Source organism: Dermacentor variabilis, chromosome 1 (genome assembly GCF_050947875.1).
Source record: "Dermacentor variabilis isolate Ectoservices chromosome 1, ASM5094787v1, whole genome shotgun sequence".
Taxonomy (NCBI): Eukaryota; Metazoa; Arthropoda; class Arachnida; order Ixodida; family Ixodidae; genus Dermacentor; species Dermacentor variabilis.
In genome coordinates, this window is record NC_134568.1 from 118,160,260 (window position 1) to 118,183,023 (window position 22,764).

General features: G+C 41.9%; 1 protein-coding gene and 1 long non-coding RNA gene across 3 annotated transcripts in view; one reads left to right on the forward strand and one right to left on the reverse strand.

The window, feature by feature from the left end:
* Window positions 1-5,969: 5,969 nt before the first annotated feature.
* On the reverse strand, window positions 5,970-8,159 carry LOC142583487 (uncharacterized). The gene is made up of 2 exons (XR_012828643.1): window positions 8,037-8,159; window positions 5,970-6,134 (listed from the first exon to the last, which is right to left on the reverse strand). It is a non-coding gene; the product is annotated as an uncharacterized LOC142583487 (long non-coding RNA).
* Window positions 8,160-8,419: 260 nt separating this feature from the next.
* The window catches only part of LOC142583459 (uncharacterized), a 197,806-nt gene continuing 183,461 nt past the window's right edge, over window positions 8,420-22,764 (forward strand). Inside the window, exons 1-2 of one of the 2 annotated variants that reach the window (XM_075693941.1) lie at window positions 8,420-9,513; window positions 15,566-15,709. In XM_075693941.1, coding sequence (XP_075550056.1) covers window positions 8,874-9,513; window positions 15,566-15,709 — 784 coding nt within the window. In that variant the 5' untranslated portion in view covers window positions 8,420-8,873. The remainder of the gene's footprint in view (window positions 9,514-15,565; window positions 15,710-22,764) is intronic. The other variant, XM_075693949.1, reaches the window with a different exon arrangement.

A 22,764-nucleotide genomic window follows, 5' to 3' on the forward strand; every position in this document is an offset into this window, starting at 1 on the left:
TAAACTGGGAAGGTTTAGGAGTAGGGATCGACGGCAAACACCTCAGCAACATTCGGTTTGCCGATGACATTGTTCTATTCAGCAACACTGCGGACGAGTTACAACAAATGATTGAGGACCTTAACAGGGAGAGTGTAAAAGTGGGGCTGAAGATTAATATGCAGAAGACAAAGATAATGATAAATAACCGGGCAAAGGAACAAGAGTTCAAGATCGCTAGTCAGCCTCTAGAGTCTGTGAAGGTGTACGTCTACCCAGGTCAACTAATCACAGGAAACCCTGACCATGAGAAGGAAATTCACAGAAGAATAAAAATGGGCTGGATCGCATACGGCAGACATTGTGAGCACCTGACTGGGAGCTTACCATTATCATTGAAAAGGAAAGTATACAATAAGTGCATGTTATGGGTGCTGACATATGGCGCTGAGACTTGGAGACTGACAAAGAAGCTTGAGAACAAGTTAAGGGCCGTGCAAAGAGGGATGGAACGAAGAATGCTAAGTATAACTTTAAGAGACAGAAAGAGAGCAGTTTGGACAAGAGAGCAAATGGGTATAGATAATATTCTAATAGACATTAAGAGAAAAACATGGCGCTGGGCAGGTCATGTAATGCGCAGATTAGATAACCGTTGGACCATTAGGGTGACAGAATGGGTACCAAGAGAAGGGAAGTGCAGTAGAGGATGGCAGAAGACTAGGTGGTGCGCCAAAATTAGAAAATTTGCGGGTGCTAGTTGGAATCGGTTGGCGCAGGACAGAGGTAATTAGAGATTGCAAGGAGAGGCTTTCGTCCTGCAGTGGACATAAATATAATGATGATGATGATGATGATGACAGTAATTCTGTTTTGGATATGCATTAAATGTTGCACATCCGTCTCGCAAAATTTGTAAATGTAATTTTGTATGAAAAGAACTGGAGCACACCTGCTATACAAAGATGGACTGATACTTTTCTCATGCAACTTCCCCAATGTAGTTTCACAGGCTAAGTAACGCTGCTGTGCTTTGAAAACGTGTGCTTTAATTTATGTTGAAACATGTTTAGGATAATATATCTGCATACAAGCTGTAAAAAGTTTTGATAATTGCACAGTTTACACACTTCATTTTTATTTGATACTCCAATATCCCAACTGTGTTTGTTAATCTGTTCACGTGGCAGGCAATGCATTCAGGATTGTATATTCAGTTCATTTTAAAAATGTCTCTTCAGGCGTGTGGGCACCGGCATGTGTGCTATTTCTAACATGCTTTATCAGTGCCTCAATCAGATTTCTGTATGTCGTATGATGATCTCTATCTGGGTTTAAAAGACTGATACGTACATCATGCTATTTGGTCTTGTAGGCAGCACAGTGAGGTCTATCTGCTGCCTGCCAGTCTGGTAAAGAGTTCTATGGGTCAGGTGGGAATATATATCACTCTTAGAAGGACCCGTACAACCTATACATATTCCTAAGAGACTATAGAAATTTCTATCAGTTTTTTTTGCTAGGGTACTGATGTTAGGTTTTTAACTAGTGATGGCACTCCGGAGAGACATTAGTGGAGACATTGCCCCACTGGGCATGTGCAGCAGCTAAGCCCAGTGGGGGGGGGGGGGGGGGTGTTGATATGGACTGGGCGCCGGCTTATACGATGCAGCTCTGACATAATGTGTACCATACAGAATTGTACATGAGCCTGAGCCCATGCATAACCATTCTTCTGATCAAATGTTAATTTTTAGACTGACGTCCTTTCCTCTTGCATGACAGTTATCTCTGCTGTATTGTTGCTGCTCTCTCATGTATGTATACCAATCAATTATCTTAGTCAATTACTTCTTGAACATTGAGTCCAATCTTTGCCAACTTAAGTGTGTGTTGAATGTTAATTTTTTAAGACCTGTCTTCACAATCTGCCTCCACCTCATCCATTTTAGCATCCTCAATTCAGTCACTTCTCCATCCTGACTGCTATGTGACTTTATTAAAATTGTTTAGGTTCCATACAGTATTGCTGGTCATGTATTGTCTTATAAGTTTATTAGACAGTGAAAATCTTCAACTTGACTGGAACCTGTGTAACATAAATATCATAATGCATCTTTTCAGTTTTTCCAAACTATGTCAATTCTGCTGATTCTGTGGGCTGTCCAAATTTTCCATGTTGGTGTTTTCAGTTATCATTGAACCAAGGTATCCGTCTTCTCTATGGTTTACCCTCAAGGCTTCCCTTTCATCTACTCTGAGAAATTGGCATGCGGCTACCAGATGTGGGCAGCTTGCCTCACAACACATGCACATGCTCAGCTACTTTTTCCAACCTTTGTGCTAGATGTCAATCAGCATGAGCGAAGCAGCGAGAATGGGGAATTATGAAATTAAGGCAGAGGTTCGAGCATTAAGGGAAGTCATACTTATGAGGTGAGTACATGTGAAGAAAAGTATTCAGAAATGTTGGGAATTTGCAGTTTCCTGTTTATTGGTCTATTAAACTCTCCCTAGCTATTTCAGTTATTTCATCATGTGTTGCAATTTTTAGTTGCAACATGTTCTTCTTAAGTGCTGCCACACTTACTGCTAGAAGTTTGAGAACTTATATTTCTTATTCACTTGGTTCATTCATACCTACAAGCAGCAGTCTTTTCACTTTACATCAGCTATTGAATGTAATGCCCAGATATGTTCTCAGTCTACTTCAGTGGGAGTCACCAACACAGTGAATGATCATGAAGCATGTGTGTTCTTAGAAAGTGCCTTCATGTGATGCAGCTGTAAGTTAAGGTAGGGGATGCTTTGGAAAGCATGTTATGTGGCTTACATGAGAATTATTTTATGCCAGAAAGCACACAAATATTTGTGTTTATTTCTGGTGTTCTTCTTCCTTAATTACTTTCTTGATTCAGTGCATATATATGAAGCAAGAGATCTTGGCTTGTTCCTTCTTTACATTAGCAAATTACATTAATCATATAATAGCACACTTTACATAATTGAGCACATTAAAAGTCACTTGGCGAGCAAAACATGTACTTGTCTTTTTGAATATCCCAGCTTAATGTTTTAGTGTGTGCAGTTTGGACCTGATTCTTGAGAAGCACTACATCTGCTTCAAGTATATGAGGTATAATTGCTTTTGCTTAAAAATAATCCTAATCTTCCTTGATAGCTGTCCTTTTTTTACTAGACAATATAAACATGGTGCTTAATTCCAAGATAAATATGCCTGCTGTAACTGTATGCATCAGTGTTTGACTATTCGTTACCTACTATTCCTATTAGAAAAATGTATTTGCCAACCTCCAATTATTTGCATTGAAGTAGTGAAGAGTTTGACGGCAGCCTGTCTGGTTCGGTCAAAAGAGGCACGGTAAGTAGTTTAAAATTAGATGCTAACCATAAAAATGAAAAATAAGAACTGGTTCAACTGGAGCTTTGTTCACAATCTTTGCGAACAAGGCTTTCAAGTGGGAGCCGAAGCATCTATCTTGTATGCCCGATCTTCATTTGCTTATTATTATTATTATTTGAATTCATCTAGCCCTAAAGAGGTGGCAATTTATTTCGAATGCTACTCTTTGCATTTTGTTTCCATTGCTGAGTTTTTTTTTTTTTTAAGTAACTTCATGCACCACACAAGTACAACTCAAACATTTTCATTCTTTCAAGGACGTCACAACTAGTGGAAGGTATTCTGCACTAACATAATTATTTTGAGATTTCCAGTAAATACGTAGTCCTCATAAAAAGTATCTAAATAATTTTGGCCTAAGCGGTTGTACATTAACCATGTAGGCTTCATCAACTTCTGACATCACTTGGTCTTGGCAAACTTGTGAGCTGACAAGTTTGAGCATGCAGTCACTTCCCTCCATATTTGTTTCGATGAAGGCTTGTTCTTTGGTGCTACTCTGGATCCACCCCCGCTTCCTGTGATTACCACTACGGGCTTCAAGGCCCACACCTTCAGGAAGACTTTTCATGCACAAACCTGGTTCTTTCACACTTTTACTAAGACACACATTGAAAGCAAGGATGGCATAGCAGGCATGTTGGTTACAGAAGTACTTTATTAAATAGCTTTGTAAGTATTCATCTTGTGGACATTTCCATATCCTCTTCTTCTGAATTAGCTGGGGGAGCATGTCTCCTTCTCATGCATACCCCAGCCCAGCCAATCAGAACTTCAGCAGCGGATGAAATGGACATTTCCACTAGGTGGACACAGAATACATCCCCTGTGCTCTGTCCTATCTTTCCACCCTTCTCCATGTATCTTACTCAGTAAACTACTGGTTCAGCATGTTGGTCACCTTAATCAATCTTCCAATAGCTCAGCACTTAGAAGGTATACAATAAAAATAAGGCACTGTAAACCCAAGCAGTTAGGCTGGCGATTGCTGCTGTTATGCACCATACAGGCTGAAGCAATGGCTTCACCGTAGCTTTTTAGGTTAACTTTACTGAACTTTGAATTTAGAGAAGGCAGAATATAAAAACAGACTAGCATCTTTCTTATGTGCTTCACGCCTCAGCTTTTTTGTGTTACTAAAATAAGTATGTTGAACCTAAATGAAGTAAAAGGAAAAGAATATTGTCACACTAATTTCATTTCACTGTCTTTTGAAAGTTATAGCAAGATTTTTTAATTGCATTACGAGTTGTTACTTGTTTCAATCTTAATGTTCATTTCTCATACTCCAATTGGACTACAACTGTTCCCTCATCCACAGCTATCAAGGCCTTATGGCAACTTTGGAAGCTCTCTGAACTGAGTAAATGCTATGCATTGCATTATTTCTTAATACATTTTCATGGCTGCCTTTAACCTCTATAGTTCCTTATTAAAGCCAGCATCTCTCTTGTGACCACATTTAAAGAGCTTGTGGTAATGTATGCCTAACAAGAAAGATGGGCACTTTGTAGTGCTAGTATGCTCTAAGTAAATTGTTTTATGCAAGAATTGCTGACATAATTGTCTGACAAATACTGCATCATGTTTGCTATTTTGCCTTCCGTTTAAATTTCACTGCATCTATACATTTCACCAGTGCATGAGTAGGGTTCAAGGCTGTTCTTTAAAATGCTCATGAGCACTTATCATGATCAGTTCCCCATATAAGTGGTTTTGCTGATGAGAATACACGAATACGAGCAAAATTGACATGGAACCAACATATATATAACGTCTCCATGACTGCCTATCAAAAGTTATATTTTCTGAGAAAAAAAAATGGAACATGCATCGCGTAATGTAAAACTTATTGCATACACTGCCTTCATTAAGATGATACTAGAATATTCAGCCGTTGTTTGGAGTCCCCATCAAGTGACGCTCAAGAGGAAGTTAAAAAGGATACAGAGTCTGGCAGCACGTTTTATTTGTTCGACATACCGAAGGAAGGAATCGGTCACACTTATGTTACAGCGTTGCAACTTCTATCTTCTTGAGGTACGTAGGAAAAAATATAGGCTGAAGGTGCTTTATCAAATAATGCAGGATCAACTTTAGATTGATAAGCTCAAATATCTACATGCTCCAGGCAAAAGATACCCGCGAACTAACCACGACTACGTCATAAAGCCGGACTGTACCAACAGTGATACATATAGATACTCATTTTTCCTGGATGCGATAGAAATGTGGAACCAATTGGCAAACGCTATTGTTAGCCTAAAAGATGTCACCGACTTTGAAGATGCTGCTGAAGCATATTTATGGGAGTTTTCGAATTAGTTTTGAAGTGCCAAGTGATATGTGCGACTTGATATTCATTGTACGTATTTTGACAAATGTCAGAAGTGTGCTGAACAGCATTCAAGTGAACATCTTATTCACTGTGAATTGACAAGTGTTAAGCAACTTTATGTACATTGACATTGTCCATATTTGATTTATGTAATTGTATTGTCGTCTCTGTTATGACCCTCTATGAGGGTTGACAGTATTAATAAATAAATAAATAGACAATGAGGAATGTGGGTAAGAACACTTTATTTTCAGCACACGTTTTTTTAATGAACGGCTGTTATACTGCTAAAATCTTCACATTTAATAAAAGTACACTGCTCTGCTTCATCACTCCATGCTAAGTGCAAGTATCCTGTACCAGGAAGTCAAACCAAGACGTGGGAGGTTCAGTCTGTGGAAATAAAAACGAGTTTGAAACATTAACGTGCAAAAACTAAAGCACACTCAAGAAAATAAACACAGCACAGGAACATATCCAATGAATCAGAATTACCTTTGAGAGCAAACATATAGTTTCTATGCCACAGTGAAGAAACCTTATTCCTCCGGCTTTTTTTGTGCGTGAGAAAATATGAAAGTGCATGCGTTCTCCCCATATTGTGTATCTGTCACCTTTTCACACACAACAAAGATGTTGTCTCAATGTGCCCAACTGTCTTTGCATATCCATTTCTCTGCTCTCATACCATGATACCTACAGTTAAAGGCTGTAGCAATGCTTAGCTTGAATGAACCAACACAAGCTACATGCACTGTGCTGTTGAACATGGCATTGTAAGTTAAGATTCATGCATAGCACATTCATGTGCTATAAACATTTGATTGTTATTGTAGGCGAGATAAATAAAAAGAAGGTATGTAAATAAGACTGTTCCCTAATAAGCTGTGCAGAAGTGCTCTCCCGTTTGGACAGAAGCCGAGCACAGCTGCAGTGAACAAGAAGCCAACTTATACAGCATTTAAAATCTAGGTTCTAAATGTGCTGCAGATTTTTCTGAATTCATGGTCGAAAATCTAGGTGTTAAAAGTGACAAACATTTAAACAGGTCTCCATTCGGACTGGTAATGCTATGTGTCACGTAGTTTGATAAAATATGCCATATCACTGGTCTCCCAAGCTAAGGCTGCTGTCCAGTTGCAAGTGCAAATTACTCAATTATGTCTAGGGCACGTTTGAGCAAAAGGCAGCCAAGATTACTGTGCCACTGAGGTCTATTTCCTGACATCTGATTTCTTCTCAGAAAGCTACCTCTCTAAAAAAAATTTTCACAACATAACCCAAACCTTTCTTGAGAAAAGCCATCACACTGGTCCTTGAACACTAATTACACAGTGGCTCCTTGTGATGTAATGTTATGTACGTCAGCACCTTACAAAGTACAGGAAAATTTAATAATGGCAGCGTGACAGGTATACAAAAAAGTAAAGGGATAAAACATCACACAGGCTGCCATCAGTGTTCATATCTCTACTTTAATGTGGATGTTTTTAGCAGTGAATACATGTTCTCATTAAACTGAGTCATAATATTACAAAAGCGAAGGGCAAGGGTCTTTACATTCTAAACTGACAAATGTGCTTTATTACGATCCACCGCAATACAGGAGGTGTTTTGCAGTGAACGGTCACGTAAGGTTTTGGCTAACTACGGCGGGCGTGTCCTGCAGCGAGGCCTCTTGTGTATTGCGGTAAAGCGTATTATTGTGACAAGAGCTAACCTGGCATGTATGGCTTTAGCCAACAAAAGTTCTCAAGCCATCATGCATCCTGCCGCGAAAATCTGCTTTGTTGAGAGTAGAACATTAGGTTCGTCGCTGACAGAAACTATACATTCCAGATTCACGTAAATCTTTCCCAATATCGGCATGCTTCACCGCAACACACAAATATGTTGCGGTGATAACGGTGGTCGAACAGGCTGGTGCAAATGTTTCGACAGGGGAGCGTGCCTTCATCAGGGCAACTGCTTTCCTTGGCAGTTTTCATATACGTGAGCGCGATGTAACGCGATCTGACGGAACAGCTCGTCATGCCAGTGTTTTCTTACGCGCACCTTCCCCTGAATCAGACTACTGAATTGTTCTGTGCACGCACTGACGATCCTGACGGAGGCAATACCACTCACATGAGCAGCTCCATATAACATGCCACGGCCCATTCCACATGCCGGCTGCAATTTGACGCGGCCATGAGGCAAAATATGCGCACAAGGTACCTAATGGTAACGCATCAAACAGTTCACAGCCCCAATTCTTTATTACACGCATATAGCGTGGAAAGATGAATTACTCACGCTCTAAGTGGGCACGGAATACGAACCGCTTCGCAGCGCAGCCGGCTAAGACAGACGCCATGGAAATAAGCGGATGTGACATCATGGGTTATAGCAGACGTGACGTCATGTGTGGGTGAACGTAGACATTTCGGGCACCTTTCGTCTGCTGTGCCCCGGGCACAGCAGACACGGCCTAACTAATTTGTAGATATTCGGTAAATTAAGATGATTGATTGTAATTACTTTTGAATATTGCCCGCCAATGCTACGACCCAGTCGACGGAGTGATTAAGGCCTTCGTTAGAGTGTAGTTTTATGCGACACTACTACCAGTCACGCTACGGTAGCTACGGCTAAAACTGTCTGCGAAGCACATGTCCGCATTCGGCGCCTCTGTCAATTGCGTTTGAAACCGAAACAGTGCCCCGTAAGTCGCTGTGTTGCTGTCAAGCTGTCACGGGTTTTCAAAGCGCGAAGTGCTCGCGCGTTTTTCACTGACACCTTCTAATTTTTCAGTTTTTTGTAGCACTGTTTTATTTATCGTGCCCATAAAATAGTTCGCGCTGACCACTTCCCCAAAACACAGCCATTCCAAGCGCAGCGCTTGGATAAAAGAAGAAGAAAATCGGGAATAATGGAACGTCATCGTCGATGATGGTCCAGGTGGTGCTACCGTGTTGGCACGTGCGGCACGGACCATTCAGTGACATTCGAAAGTGGAACGTGTGGGAGCAAGGACGTTATTTTGCCTGTTCCTTCTGGACTTCATTTTCTGCCTAGTAGTGTTTTTTATAGGCAGGCACCACTGATCTGGACGTTAGATGCGCGGTCTTGGCGTCCTGTAGTGTGGCCAGCATGTCTGAACGAGAAGATGAACTGGACACAACAAAGGCAATCATCCGCGCTCTGCTTATTGCAGATAAGCGACCGGTGACGGTGAGAAGCTTCTTGTTTGCTTTTAAGGATAGCGAGGGCCAAGAACTGCCACACGCAAAGTTTGGCTTTGAAGAACCATTAAGCTTTCTTCGTAGCATCCCGGACACTGTACAGTTGTCACAAGTGGGCAGTGACTTTTACGTAAAAGCGACGGTGACGGAAGAGGTCGAGCATGTCCAGAGGCTGGTCAAAGGTCAAAGGGATTCGCATTACAGGTCTTCACGCTCACCGCCGGCGTACAAAAGACCGAGTCTGTTTCAACCTGCCCAAACTACGCTGTTCACTTCACCACCGCGGCGTCTCCCGCCGAGCCCCAGATACTATGACACTCTGGATCAGGTGAAAAACAACTTGCGCTTGCTCCTGGCCGACCACATGACGAATGGAATCAACGTGCGCCAGCTTCAGGATTGCTACGCCAAGAGATTTGGCAGCCACATCAACTATGCATCCTTCGGCTACAGCACGTTCGAAGACTTCCTCATCAGCATGTCTGACGTTATGTGTGCCATACGCAACTCGACCGGAGCTATGAAGGTGTTTCTCAGCAAGAGAAGCAGTAAGTGTTCATAATATTTTGTTTCCGTGATAGTCATAGTGGAGCTCCTCGTTGGTGTCCTTTGGAAGAGCTCAGGCTCGCGGTACCACGTTGTCTTGCGTTCTATAGTTACCTAGGCAGCAGAAGCTTTCGGACCACGCGAGCGCGTGCAGAACATTTGCATGGCATCAGCTGCCGTCGAGAGCAGCGCTAGAATGGAAAGGCAAGGTTCTGACTGGTGGTGTATAAGTCACGGGCCGATTTTTTCGTTGCGACGATAGATTGGATTTTTTACAGGTACTGTTCCAGGAGGGCACATGTAAGCGGCAAACGGCAGCAGGCGCGTGCCGCCGAGCTGGGCGCTTTGCATGAGAATGAGGCAGAGCGTCGAACAAGGACACATTAATGATGATAATAATAGTTTCTGGCCAGTGAAACTTGTAACTGGTATTAGTGTCCCAGCCAAAGAAAACAATAGAAAAACATTTCCGGCCGAGCGCTGCGACGCCTACCAGGATAACGTAAGCCCACGCCATTTTGACCTATCACAGAGGGCTAATGGCGGATTCGGAATAGTCTTCTATACCATAGAGTATCCTAGGAAACTGTACTGTACAGAGTATGTTCTGTACAGATCGGCCATTAGACCTCCGTGATAGGCCAAAATGGTTTGGGTTTGACCTATCACGGAGAGCTGGTTTGGAATAAAAACAGATTGGAATAGTTTTATTCTGGCTAAAGTGCCTAGAATGTACTGACCAATGTACCGAAGGCGCACGCTCGCGTGGTCGCTGCGGTGATGCCTTCTCCCAGCCGCTACGCGGTGGTGTTGCCTATCCCTAAGGTGCATAAAATCGGATATATTGTCGGGGTAGAAAGTTAACCCTGTAATGGAGCAAAGAAAATTTGCAGAAATTGTTTAATTCATTATTTGATGGGGGCGAAATGCGAAAACACTCGTGTAATCGGTGGGCCAGTTGGCTCTGCAGTCTTAAAAAAAAATTTCCACCCTATGGGGCTTACCTTGTCCCACAACAATAATCGTCATCTGTCTTGCCCGCATTTTCTTTGTTTTAAGGGACCGACAACCAACCTTCAAGGTACCCATTTTTTTTTTTTTTTTTTTTTTAGTGCACTGGATAGTTTACCGGCCAGTGTCTAATCCTGAAGTGCCAACGTGGAAAACACTGTGGAACATTTTTTATCGGAATTTTTCTATCTGCAGTGAGGATGTAGTCGTTCACTGGAAACATACTGAAAATGGTGATATGTGAGCATGATAGCAATTATACGTCGGCATTAGTGGGAGACCTGAATCTCAGTACATGAGCACTCTTTGCATTTTGCCCCTATTGAAATGGGGTCGCTGTGGCTGGGAGGCAGATAAGCGTGGACGAGCTGTAACAAAGTGTAAATATGCTTATCAAGTCGATGTTCCTGTGATTCATGTTTTCCAAATTGTTGAATTTATTTCTGCAATAATAGCTACGTGTTTTCGTGATTTCCTGTCCAACTGCTGTGGTAATTAACCAGGAAAAATGAAACCACTCGTATCGAAAACGAAACTATGCCTTTACACGTGATGCAGAGTTCAGTGTGTTGCTATAGCCACACATGCGTTTTTGATTTCCAAAGCATAAAATAATGTGCGAGTGTCGAATAATATACCAACTACAATTTTAAGCAATAGCTATGCTGTATTTAATAAGTCTACTTATGTACAGTAATCTCATAGAATACATCCAAAGAACCAAGATTCCACTGCCAGGTCTCACCACTTACTGGTTTTTGAGACTTTCTTTGCCAGTTTAAAATTATAATTCCTACCTAAACCACGATCAATGTGCTCAAATATTTCACTATAAATCATGGTCATTTATTTTCCATCATCGTCTCGCAACACATTCTGGCCAGTTGTCAGTCCCTTTAACGCTGCTAGCCCGGAACTTCCAAGTCGCGAATGGCTTGTGCATTATCAGCATGACACAGCATTCTTGACAGGAAAGTAGCGGCGCTGAGCTCTTAAGAAAAGAAATGCAATCAAGGCAGAGGACGATTATTGTTGTGGGAGAAGATAACCCCCAAAGGGTGAAAAATTTAACTGTGTGAGAGCCCACAGCACAACCACAAATGAAGTAGTGCAAAGGGACATGGGTTGGGCCTCATTTGAAGTCTGAGAAGTGCAGAGCAAAATTAGTTCTGAAGAAAGACTCGTACCTAAAAATCGTGGACACAGAATGGAGGAAGAGGTCAAAAAAGTTGGAAGAGGAGTACAGGGTACTTGAAAGTGTAGATAGACAGCCAGGAGTAATCAGAAAAAAAAGTGAGAGAAACAGAGACAGCGAATTGGATGCAAAGAATGGAAACGAAAAATGCCATGGAGATTTACATGAATGAGAAAAAAGAAAATAAGAGAGAAAATCTGTACAATAACACAAAGGGATGTGCCTTGCCACTTGAGGCTCGAGCTGGTTGCCTAAGGACAAAAACATACCGGTCAAATTACTCACAGTTAGGTAAGGCATATGTATTATGCAGCAAAAATCCGGAGACCACTGAGCACATCCTAATGGAATGTGAGGAGCACCCAGCTAGACCAGTAACATACAATTTCCAGAAGTGCTTGGATTTAAAGTAGACGGAAGTATCGATGGGTTAGCAGCTGAGATAAGTGAGACATTGAGTATTGGTGGAAAAAAAAAAAAGCAGGGAAGAGATTTACACGACTGGATCCATTAGACATAGGCAGGGGTACAAGGTTGATAGAGAAGATTAAATAGATTTATGCAAGAATGCTAGCAGGAAAAGTGTTGGTAACGTACTCTAGTAACTCAAGCAGGCTAGGTGAGGGATTTGTCCCCGCCCCGTTTCAAAGCGGAGGCCAATAAATCGTCATGCAACTGCATGCGCTCGTGGCATAGACATGTGTTGGTACTGAATGAATGAGGTTTTTATTATTAATAGACAAGATACATTACAAGAAAATGTTATACAGGAGGAGGTCCCGAGGTCAGAGACTGTAATTGGACCTCCTGTACAGCATATAAGTATATATATATATATAAACAGTTGCAACAAATAATGTAAAAATAAAGAAATAGCAAACATAGTATTGGTTTAGGTTTAGCAGTACTAATACAAATCAGCTACAGACATGCTAGTAAAAAAGTATAATTATTATTACATTTGACTAATCACAGAAGCAGAAACGCCATTAGAAAGTAAATGGATAATGAGACATAATCAACTGAACTCTTACTTCTAAAAAAAAAAAAAAAAAAATGGGGGTTTTACATGCCAAAACCACTTTCTGATTATGAGGCATGCCGTAATGGAGGACTCCGGAAATTTCGACCACCTGGGGTTCTTTAACGTGCACCTAAATCTAAGTACACGGGTGTTTTTGCATTTCACCTTCATCGAAATGTGGCCTCCGTGGCCGGGATTCGATCCCGCAACCACGTGCTCAGCAGCCCAGCATCATAGCCAGTGAGCAACCACAGCGGGTAACCCTTATTTCTGTAGCGTAAGTATTAAAGTGTACATTTGGAAGGGAGAAAAGGAAAAAAAAACATAAGTGGTTGTAGTTGATAAAATATGGTCTTTTAGTTCTCGTTTAAATTTAAATGATTTACATGACTTTATAGTAGGAGGTAGTCTGTTCCAGAAGGAAACAAACGAAAAATGGATACTCTGCTTACCATAATTGGTGCGTACCTTGGGAAGAATAAAATAATTGTTTTAATGCAAATCGCGTAAGATTAGTCTTCGTTAGACAAGATAGAGGTACCAGACTTTTGTAGTGAGCGTTATCTAGTTGTCGGTATAAATACGTACAAAGATTAAAGTTAATTATAAGTTTGTCTACAGTAAGAATGCTATAGTTACGTAACAACTGTTTGGCATTGAAATGGTTAGTACTAAAAGTACTTACTTTAACAGCCTGGTTTTGTAATACTTGTAATGATTGCAAATTGGTAGTGTACATATTGCCCCGCATGCAATGCAATAGTTTATATGCGAATGGATAAATGAGTAGTATAAAGAAAGTAGCATTTTATGGTTAAATACATACCGAGCTTTTAGAACTGTCCTTATTCCGTAGGTTGCCTTCTGCCTAATGCTGGTTATGTGTTAAAATTTAAGGTTATAATCAGTTTGTATAATGTATACAAGAATTATTGACGTCTGATGTTGTCGAATGAGAAGAGATGTAAAGGTTGCAGAGCATGTACGACTTCATATAAGGATATTTGACTTACATGCACATTGCCTTATACCTTTGTATATCAATTGTTATTCTCCCTCCCCCCATGTTATGCCCAAGCTGGGCTTTTAGGGTAAATAAATGAGAAAAAAAAAAGTTCTACACCCAAATAGTTACAGGAAGCACTGTGGGCAATAAGATTATTACCAGGGTCTTAGAGCGGAGGAATGAATGCGAATGAGCGTTGGTGGGGCGTGAATAAAATTTAGTTTTAGATGAGCTTATATCGAGCTGGTTAATATTGCACCACTTTAACTCGTTGTTTAAGTCAGTATTAAGTTTTGAAACTAGGTTTCTTGCACAGTTGTCAGAGTTAAAGATAGTTGTGTCTGCACAAAGAATGTAGTTAGAAGAAAGCAGGTAATTAGGTAGGTCATTAACATATTGTTACAAGCTGTCATGAACCACGCCTGCCGCGCAGACAACGAGAAGAAAGAAGAAAATGATGTTGGCCAAGCTGCCGTGAGACCGCTCTTCAAGAACCGCGCCTATCAACCAGATTCATCTGGTTCTGTGTTAAACACCTCGTGTGTAACAATATATTAAAAACAAGTGTGGGCCAAGTATGGATCCCTGTGGTAGGCTTATGTTTTTTATCATTGATTTAGAAAGAACACTGCTAATTCTTACTATTTGTGTTCCAACTTTTAAGCAATTTTGTATTAAAGCAGGACATGTTATTTCGATAAATTCAAGTTTAAAAGATGTGGTGGTTAATTTTTTGAAAGGCTATAGTTTGATTCATGAACACTGATCCAGGGGCCCTATAACGTAAAACTATTCCAATCTGTTTTTATTCCAAATCAGCCATTAACCCCAGCCTGGTGGGTCAAAACGGTTCGGGTGCAACCCATATGGGTGGGTGCCACAACCATATGGGCAGAGCCTGTGCCATTCTGACCTATCACGGGAGGGATGGCCGATTTGATATAAAAGCAGATTGGAATAATTTGCGTTATACCGGCCTAGCATACATGCCCTTATTGATTGCCATCTTTACCACAGGCGCTACAGGTACACTGCGCTTTTCACCACGAAACCTATTGTTCTCCTTGTCTTGACAGCCCTTTGTGTGAAAGCTTTATTGGCAGGAGACAAACTTACTGGCAAAGCCCTATCCAAAAAAAAAAGAATCCTGAACCCAATAGTGCAGTTAGGCCAACAAAATTTTGCACACCTACTGCAACCGGGCTAGCCGGCTGATTTTCATTATGTTGTCTATCGTTACATGAGATTGAATTTGGAGCATCCAACGAAAGACATTCAATGTCTTTCAATGTCTTCAATGGCTTACACGTTGATCACAATAAGTCGTCGTGGATGAGCGTGCCTCACGGCAATTTGGATCACCATCCATTCAACTACGATCGTGCTGCTTAATCCTGCTGAGTAAACTCAATTGACTCTATCTTGGGGACTTTTCTTAACTAATTGGAGAACACCTTTAAATGGTAGGAATTGAGTTTGATTTGGGCATGGTATTTGGTCTTTGCAGCAAAGCATCTCCTGGTGGCAGTGTAGATGTGAGGCACTGACATGCACATCTGCTACTGACTTGCATGTCTTCAAAGCATTTTGAATTATTCTGCCTCACATGTGCTATAGAATTGTTTAACATAGCACCTTTTTCTAATTAAATACATTGAGCAGACAACTGCTCACCGTCAAGATTGTTTCAGGGTCCCACAGTTGACAAGCTAGCATGCATGCTAAGTTTGAGAGTATGGAGGACATGCAGTAGGTGGTTTGCTTTCTCTTTGGCTATGTATGCAATCAATGAATGAGTCTTTTGCTTGCTTTCTGCAGTTGGTGTGCCACTTCTGCCTTCAGGGAAGCCATTACCAACTTTCACAGTGCACCATTCAGCTGGCAAGCAACCTCTGCCATTTAAATTCCCTGGCCAGAGAGTCCTGAAGCCCTTGCAGCAACTTGTCAGGACAGCCAACACTTGTATGTTGCACATGATACTTATTCCTTAACCTTAACATCCTACTGTTAATAGATCCATCGAGATCCATGGTTCTCAGGGCAGTTTGCAGGGCTAAAGGGTGAACTTTTGAACCATTTAGCTGATTTTATGGAACTATTGTGGGATGATTCCCGTTCTCATTATTAAAATATTGTTTAACTTCCATTACCCTGGCTCAAACAGCAAAAAAAAAAATATTATGGCCATCATATTGAGCCATTGAGTATGTTATTGGGAAAACTATGATATTAAGTATATGGAGGATACATTAATTGTTCATGAATAGACATATTCTAGGTAGTCTATAGTGCAGGATAAGGGCAGCCACTTGTGTTTTTTATGCTATTTGCATAAAATTTTGTATGTTGGTTTGATGTTATCACCAGATATTGGATTTATATTGTGTTATAAAAATATTTAGAAACTTGAAAAGTGCCTTATCTTGTTTCTGACAAAATTTCACTCTACAAAACACCTTGAAAGCAGGCTATGGCAAAGCAGTTTGGAAGTGATAATTTCCTAAAGGTGGTGTTTGGCCAAAAAGTGCAAACTGAGAAAAATCAAAGATTGCAGGACATGCTTCTTTAATTTATGGTGAATAATGATTTGTCAGAAACCCTCTGCTTCCTAGGTTGTGCCTTCTTCAATGCGACACTGCACGATGGCGATTGGTTGAAGTCTTCTCTTTCCTTCTTTTTTTGATCTTCAGATCTGTCAAGTGCCCTTGTCTGTGCTCATGAAATGCGTGTTCCAGTTACTTGGTGGACATGCTTCCTTGTCTGGGCTCCTTAACCCAGCTCCAGCTTTTCGAGTAATCTCTTGATATGCCACATGCACTCGCATTGAACTCTAGTACAGCCAAGGCTGCTGCAGTCGCTACTGTTAGGGATGCGAGCTATGACTATGCCACACAAATGTGCTGAATGATTCATTTGCATCCTCCAATATTATTTGAGGAGCGCTGGCTTACTACAATTGTTGCATAGGGACACTAGCTCATTTGGAAACTGGTTTTAAAGAGTTATCCAGCATCCTTGAATTACCGTCCCCTGTGGCAACTTTTCTAGAGATGTTCGGCTGATCTGCTGAGTGATATTAACTCTATTAATCTACCAATCTCTGATTGGAGCACACTGTTAGCGTGCCTGATCTGTCACTGAAACACTCTTGCTCCGAAAGAACTGGTAATGATTTGGAGGTGCTCTGAACTGGCCATTGGAATTTTCCATTAAGGTGGTGGTACTACGGCAGCCATCTTGCGAGTAGTTCATATTCCCCCACCAGGCAACGCCACTCAGTCATGACTGAAGGAATGCTCTTTGCCGATGCAGCACAGCGTTATCGCTCGGCGCAGGACACGCCTGCATGTATTGGAAGTTTCTCGAATGTTATCGATGCTTCTATCTGTTGTCTGTTGTCACCGACTCTTATGAAATCTGATTGTATGAGCGACGCGAATGATATGATATGATTCGCGCATATTTCACAATGTGTGCTTCCTTTGTCATGTCACCCAGGGTTCACAATGCTTCAAACAAGGGTAATTTTGCAGGTCGCCACCATCAAAATGTGGCCAGTATGGCCTGGTGTTGAACCCGTGACCTTGACTTCAGGAGCGGAATTTTCCCCTGTATGAGTACTGTCGTTTATTTCCCATGTTTTCAGATGAAAAGCGTCACATGAGTCGATAATATTTTTCTAAAAAAATATGGTGAAGAAATTCTGTTGGACAAATGTTCAAATGTCAAACACATCTAAGTTACATGCATGGTGCCTTTTCCTCTCTATTCGGAGGAAAAACCCATTTTCCACTATGCTATGAGAATGAATAGGTTTTCACTCGGCGCACAAAGCCGGCAAAGGGGAAAAAAAAAAAAAGACAGAGAACACTGCCTGTGCAGGTCAACGTTCACGCTTTTTCAATCACCAATCAGGCCTTCTATTGAAGAAGATTAGCGGATAACTGCATGAGCACAGTTGTTGAATCTGAAATAACGGGTCAGGTTGCGGGTTATTTATGCACGTATCGGGACCGGTACATTCGAGTAATCGATTGAGCTCGCTTGCATAGAAGAATGTACAATAACATTGTTGTCGCGCACATAATCTGATTCGAAAAGACTTTCGCTATCAAAATGAGTGACAACATTCAAAACATTTGGACACAGTAGGCACGTCTCCCTGTGAACTTCACTAAATTGTCCCTGAATAACAGTGACAATCTCATGAAAAATGGTCACTGACAAAAAAGCTAAAGTAAGCGTGACATTTCGCAGGGCAAAGGCCAATGCAGTCATATCTACTAATCAACATTGCAAGGGCCATGACTACGTGTAAACAACTGTACACCCTGTGAAGGAATAACCCCGGGCTCATTTCCCGTGGGGCATCTTTAAAGAAACTAACTAAAAAGCTTTTCAATCGCATAAGCTGTTACTACAGACAGCTCGCGCGGTGGTGCCTTGGGCCAGTATTTTGTAGCAATGCATTATGCTTTATTCTATACTAGTCTTATCATCCACCGCTCAGGGCCGGCTGATCCTGTTGATAACGTGAGCGAACCGTCGCTCTGACTACTGACCTAGCGCAAAAAGTGCGAAAAGGGATTAGCATAGGAAAGGCATTGCTACAAAATACCGGCCTTGGTTTCTTTTCTATTCTTCAAAAGACTAGTCACCACAGAGAGCATTACAAGTCGTCTGTTCACAAACACTGATAAAAGTGCGCGCTATGCTAGGGATAGCTCTTTAACACAGAGCTGATGCACCGGCAAGCCTACGAGTCGAGGTTGCGGCGAGTGTCGGAGAGGCCACTGTGCTTTGTCACCTTGCTCTTCATTGCAGCTTCTTTGATTTTTCGCTGTGCTTCAATCGCTCGCTCATTCCACTATTCCATTCCCATTCCACTTTCGCATGCCCTGCAGATGGGCATGCTGCGCATAATGTGGGGATCTGCAATTTTGGGAAGCAGGCAGTCTCTGTAAAATCTGATGAGGAAAGGAAGCGTTTTCAATTTTCAAAAGCTTTTTTCCCTTTCAACCCACTGTACGTGAATTCCTTTTGATGTGCAGACAACAAAGTGACAAACTTCTTTTGGTGATATTTAGCTGACCTTGCACCTGATAGTAGTACCTATGAGAATTGCTTAGTGCGGGTGGCTCGAGGATTTGGTTCCTCTGGTTGAATTTCTTGGCAGCCTCACATGGTTCCATTTCTTTCGCTGTAAATGGATACTTGACCTCCAAGATACCGTCGCTCCCAACTAATCCATCGGGAGATGCTGCCAAGAAGCCATACTCTTGATCAACAAATAACCCACATGGTTGCACGTGAGTTCCCGTCTCTTCTTCATACAACCACACTGCGACTTGTTCTTGCTGCTTACCATGCTCAAGAGCGGCACTAGTGAAACTATTTTTGTAAAGTAGGCTTCTCATGGGAGTGCGTCGCACAGCGTCGGCTCTCTGCTTCTACACACTGCGTTAAAATTGGATGCAGTTAGACGCATTTGTCTTTCTACATGCCACGTGCAGTTGTCTGCTTGACCTCTAGTGTCTTCCTCAATCTCAATCCCCTCTTTTTTGTCAGCCTGCAAGCTTTTCAAAATATTTGCTTCTTTTTCTGAGAATTGTTCAAGCGGCATATCGGGTTTCTGACAGTTCGGGCCATAATGGCACCTTGAGTCTTTCATCGGGGACTCCTTGCGACGACGCTGCCGGTGGCCATTTTCCTCAAATAGTTTTCACCTCAGAGACTCTTTGCTAGCCTTCCGACACATTTTCTTGTTTGCATAGCGCTTCAAGATGACTGGAGGTCTCTTGCAGGTGACCGCCTTAGTTGTAGCGCAATGCCAGTGGGGCCTCAGCTGAAAGCTGAGCCCAGCTCCATAACACCGGTGTTCATGCGAACCTTTCTGACACCTGTTTATCTGCTTTCCTCGGGACAATTCGGCTATCAGTGACATTACTGCCTCGGCAAGGTTACTGGTGTCATTCGTGACAAGACGGCCAGCTTTCTCCACAGTTATGTTGGCTGTGGTCAGTATATTCAGCTGAACCACTAGGCATATTCTCATAAACGTTGTCGCCTTCGGTGCCACCACAAAAATAGCTCTTACATTTGTTGTGGCACCCAAACACATGTTTTGAACCATTTATGAGGTCGGCAGCTGGCTATAAAGTGAATTCTGCTTTCTGTGCATCTTTCTCTTCTGCAGTGCCTTGTACATCCTGCAGAATGTTGGCATAATGCTTGATGGCCTTCCATGAACCATTCTTTATGCACTTAATTCTGGGACCACTTAGGTAGGCTGAACTTCCTTTAGTTTCTTTAGCAGTAGCGTAGAGGCGAGTGGTGTAGCATTTTACTACATGGTTCGTGCACTCCCTCTTCTTTACAAAACGGCCATATTCCATTTTTGTAAGGATCTGATGCAAGACTGAAGAATCGTCGCCCCCTGTGAACGTCCAATATTCGACACCATGCATTTCAACGCTCTTCTGGAAGCCTTCAACGATAATATCGGACTCCATTGCACCTGAGCTTTCGTTCCAATTCTTATAGCACAGATGCTCTTTTTTCTCCTTGCCCGTCCTGGCGTAGTGTTCACACGTGCTGCACAGTTTGTTTCTCACTCCTAAGTATAGGAGCTTTTTAGTAAGCTTTCCTATAATAACAGCCACACCAGGATTGACGGAATATCGGTGTCTGTGACTGTGATGGTGACCAATTACCATCGACAATCACTGTGATGTGGGGGGTTACACCATTTTCACAAAAAGCCCCGGCTTCTTCTGCAAGTGTTTTCTCTTCCTTGCCGGCTTTTATCATCTTATCCAGAAGGATGGCTTTCCAGCACTGCAACTAAATAAAATTACACCAGACTACAAGTTCAAAACATTTCACAATGCTGGCGTTACACTTTGTAACACGACCCGTGCATGCATAGATGAGCATATCAACTGCAGGTTTGCTGCCATAGTGGCAATCCTGTAATTGCGCCAGAAGCATTTAGATTCAACGGTGAAAGATTGAATGGGGGGATATGCATTATGCCTTATTAGAAATAGCATGCTTCGTGAATGGTTTTGCTGTTCTTCCTGTGGGATTGCATGGAGAGGCCGAGTACCTGGTTGGTGTTCAGCTCCTGAGTCGGGCCTCCTCCGGCTTGCACAGTGATCTGTGGGGATGGTCCTGTGTTGCATTTGCAGTTAGTAGGCACTCTGAGTAGGGAGAATTCTGATTTTTGCTGGGAGCAGGTAAGCCTTTGTTGGTCGCATACTGTTCCACCATACATACAGCTTGTTATTGCATGGTTTCTATATCTACATCGCTACCTTTAACCAGACTGTGTTGTAGATCTGGAAAATTATTGAGTTGTTCCGGCAATTGGATCATTGCTACATTGAAGAAGGGGGCAGAACAAATCCCTGTGGTGTGCCATGACTTCTGAGAGGGATCTTGTCTTATTGACGTTCCCCTATTCTTACCGTCTACGTCTAAGTACCGTCTACGCATCACTATCAAACTATCCACAGCGTAACACACTTCAAACACCTAAGGCCCAGTCAGTGATAATACCCGCACGACTATGGGAATAATGACCAACGAATAACACGGAAAAAACATGAAAAAGGCATCTAAGTACAGCGTCTGCGTCAAAACTAAAATCTCTAATAGTCACTCACCTAAAAAATTGATAATACATGTGACCGCGCGAAAAATTAACCACGTGACAAACAATGAAATGGACAGAAGAGTTGAACGATAAAGGTCTAAAGAACAGCGTCTGCGTCAAAAAAAGCAACAAAAGCTTAAGAGCCACTAGAAAATCGTCAACAAAATAAAAACTAGTTAAATAAAAGGAGGACAGACGGAAAAACCAAATGAAATCACTCTAACATGAGGCCTAAATGAAACCTTCTAAAAAAGTAGTCTCCTTGTCACCAAGCACAATGGGCAGCCTGCTGACGCATGTGTTTCCCTCTTTCTTGATGAAATAGGCTTCCACAACTTCCGGCTCGAGCCTTTTTCCAAACTTCAAAAATTTAGTTTTGTCAAACTGAGGGCGCCGGTCCTGTCGTTTGTGTTCTTCTTGAGTCCTGGTCTTCTGCGCCTTGCCTTTACTACTTCAAGCATGAACCAACTAGCCCAAGCAAGAGTTTTACTTTAACAATACTGACACACGCATGTATTTTCTGAATAGCGTCCTCCTCTGTCAAGTTAATTTCTACAAGTATCTTGGCCTTTATATCACTCTCGATCTATCATGGCGTAAGCATGTTGAATATATAACCTCTAACGCTAGTCGCACGCTAGGCTATCTGTGCAGAAACCTTTATGCTGTTCCTTTATCTTTAAAGCTGACGCTCTACAGTACACTTGTTCGATCAAAATTAGAATATGTCTCGGCCATCGGGGATCCCCCTCAAGCATGACTAACCCTCTCTCTCAAAGCCATTCAGAATTGCGCGTCCTGCTTTATTATATCTAATCACTCGTCATGCTAGTGTAACACTCATGAAGCAAACCCTTAACATACTGGATCTTTCAGTACATTGTTCATACAGTCGCCTCTGCCTTTTCCACAAGATTTACCACAACCCGGTATTAAAAGAGAAACCTTTAACACCTCCTTCTTACTTTTCATCCCGCAATGATCACCTTCATAAAGTTTTCCTGCCATCTTGTCATACGAATGCATACTATTACTCATTTTTTCCTTGTACGCGCAATGACTGGAACCACCTTCCCGCATCAGTTGCCACTATTATAGATGCATCGAGGTTCAAGACTGCTGTTCTCCATGCCATCTAACAAATAATTTATTCATTGTTCTGCATTCTTTGTGTGTGTGTGTGTACCACTCCTTTCTGTAGCACCCATGGGCCTTGAAAGTATGTAAATAAATAAATAAACAAACTGCCATTTTGAGGGGGGTGCGACTTTCAGAGCAGAATATATGGCACTTTGCTACCTCTTCATGTTGTAATGAGCTCACAGAACTCGCAGTGCCACGGTAAAATGTCATGGCCAGC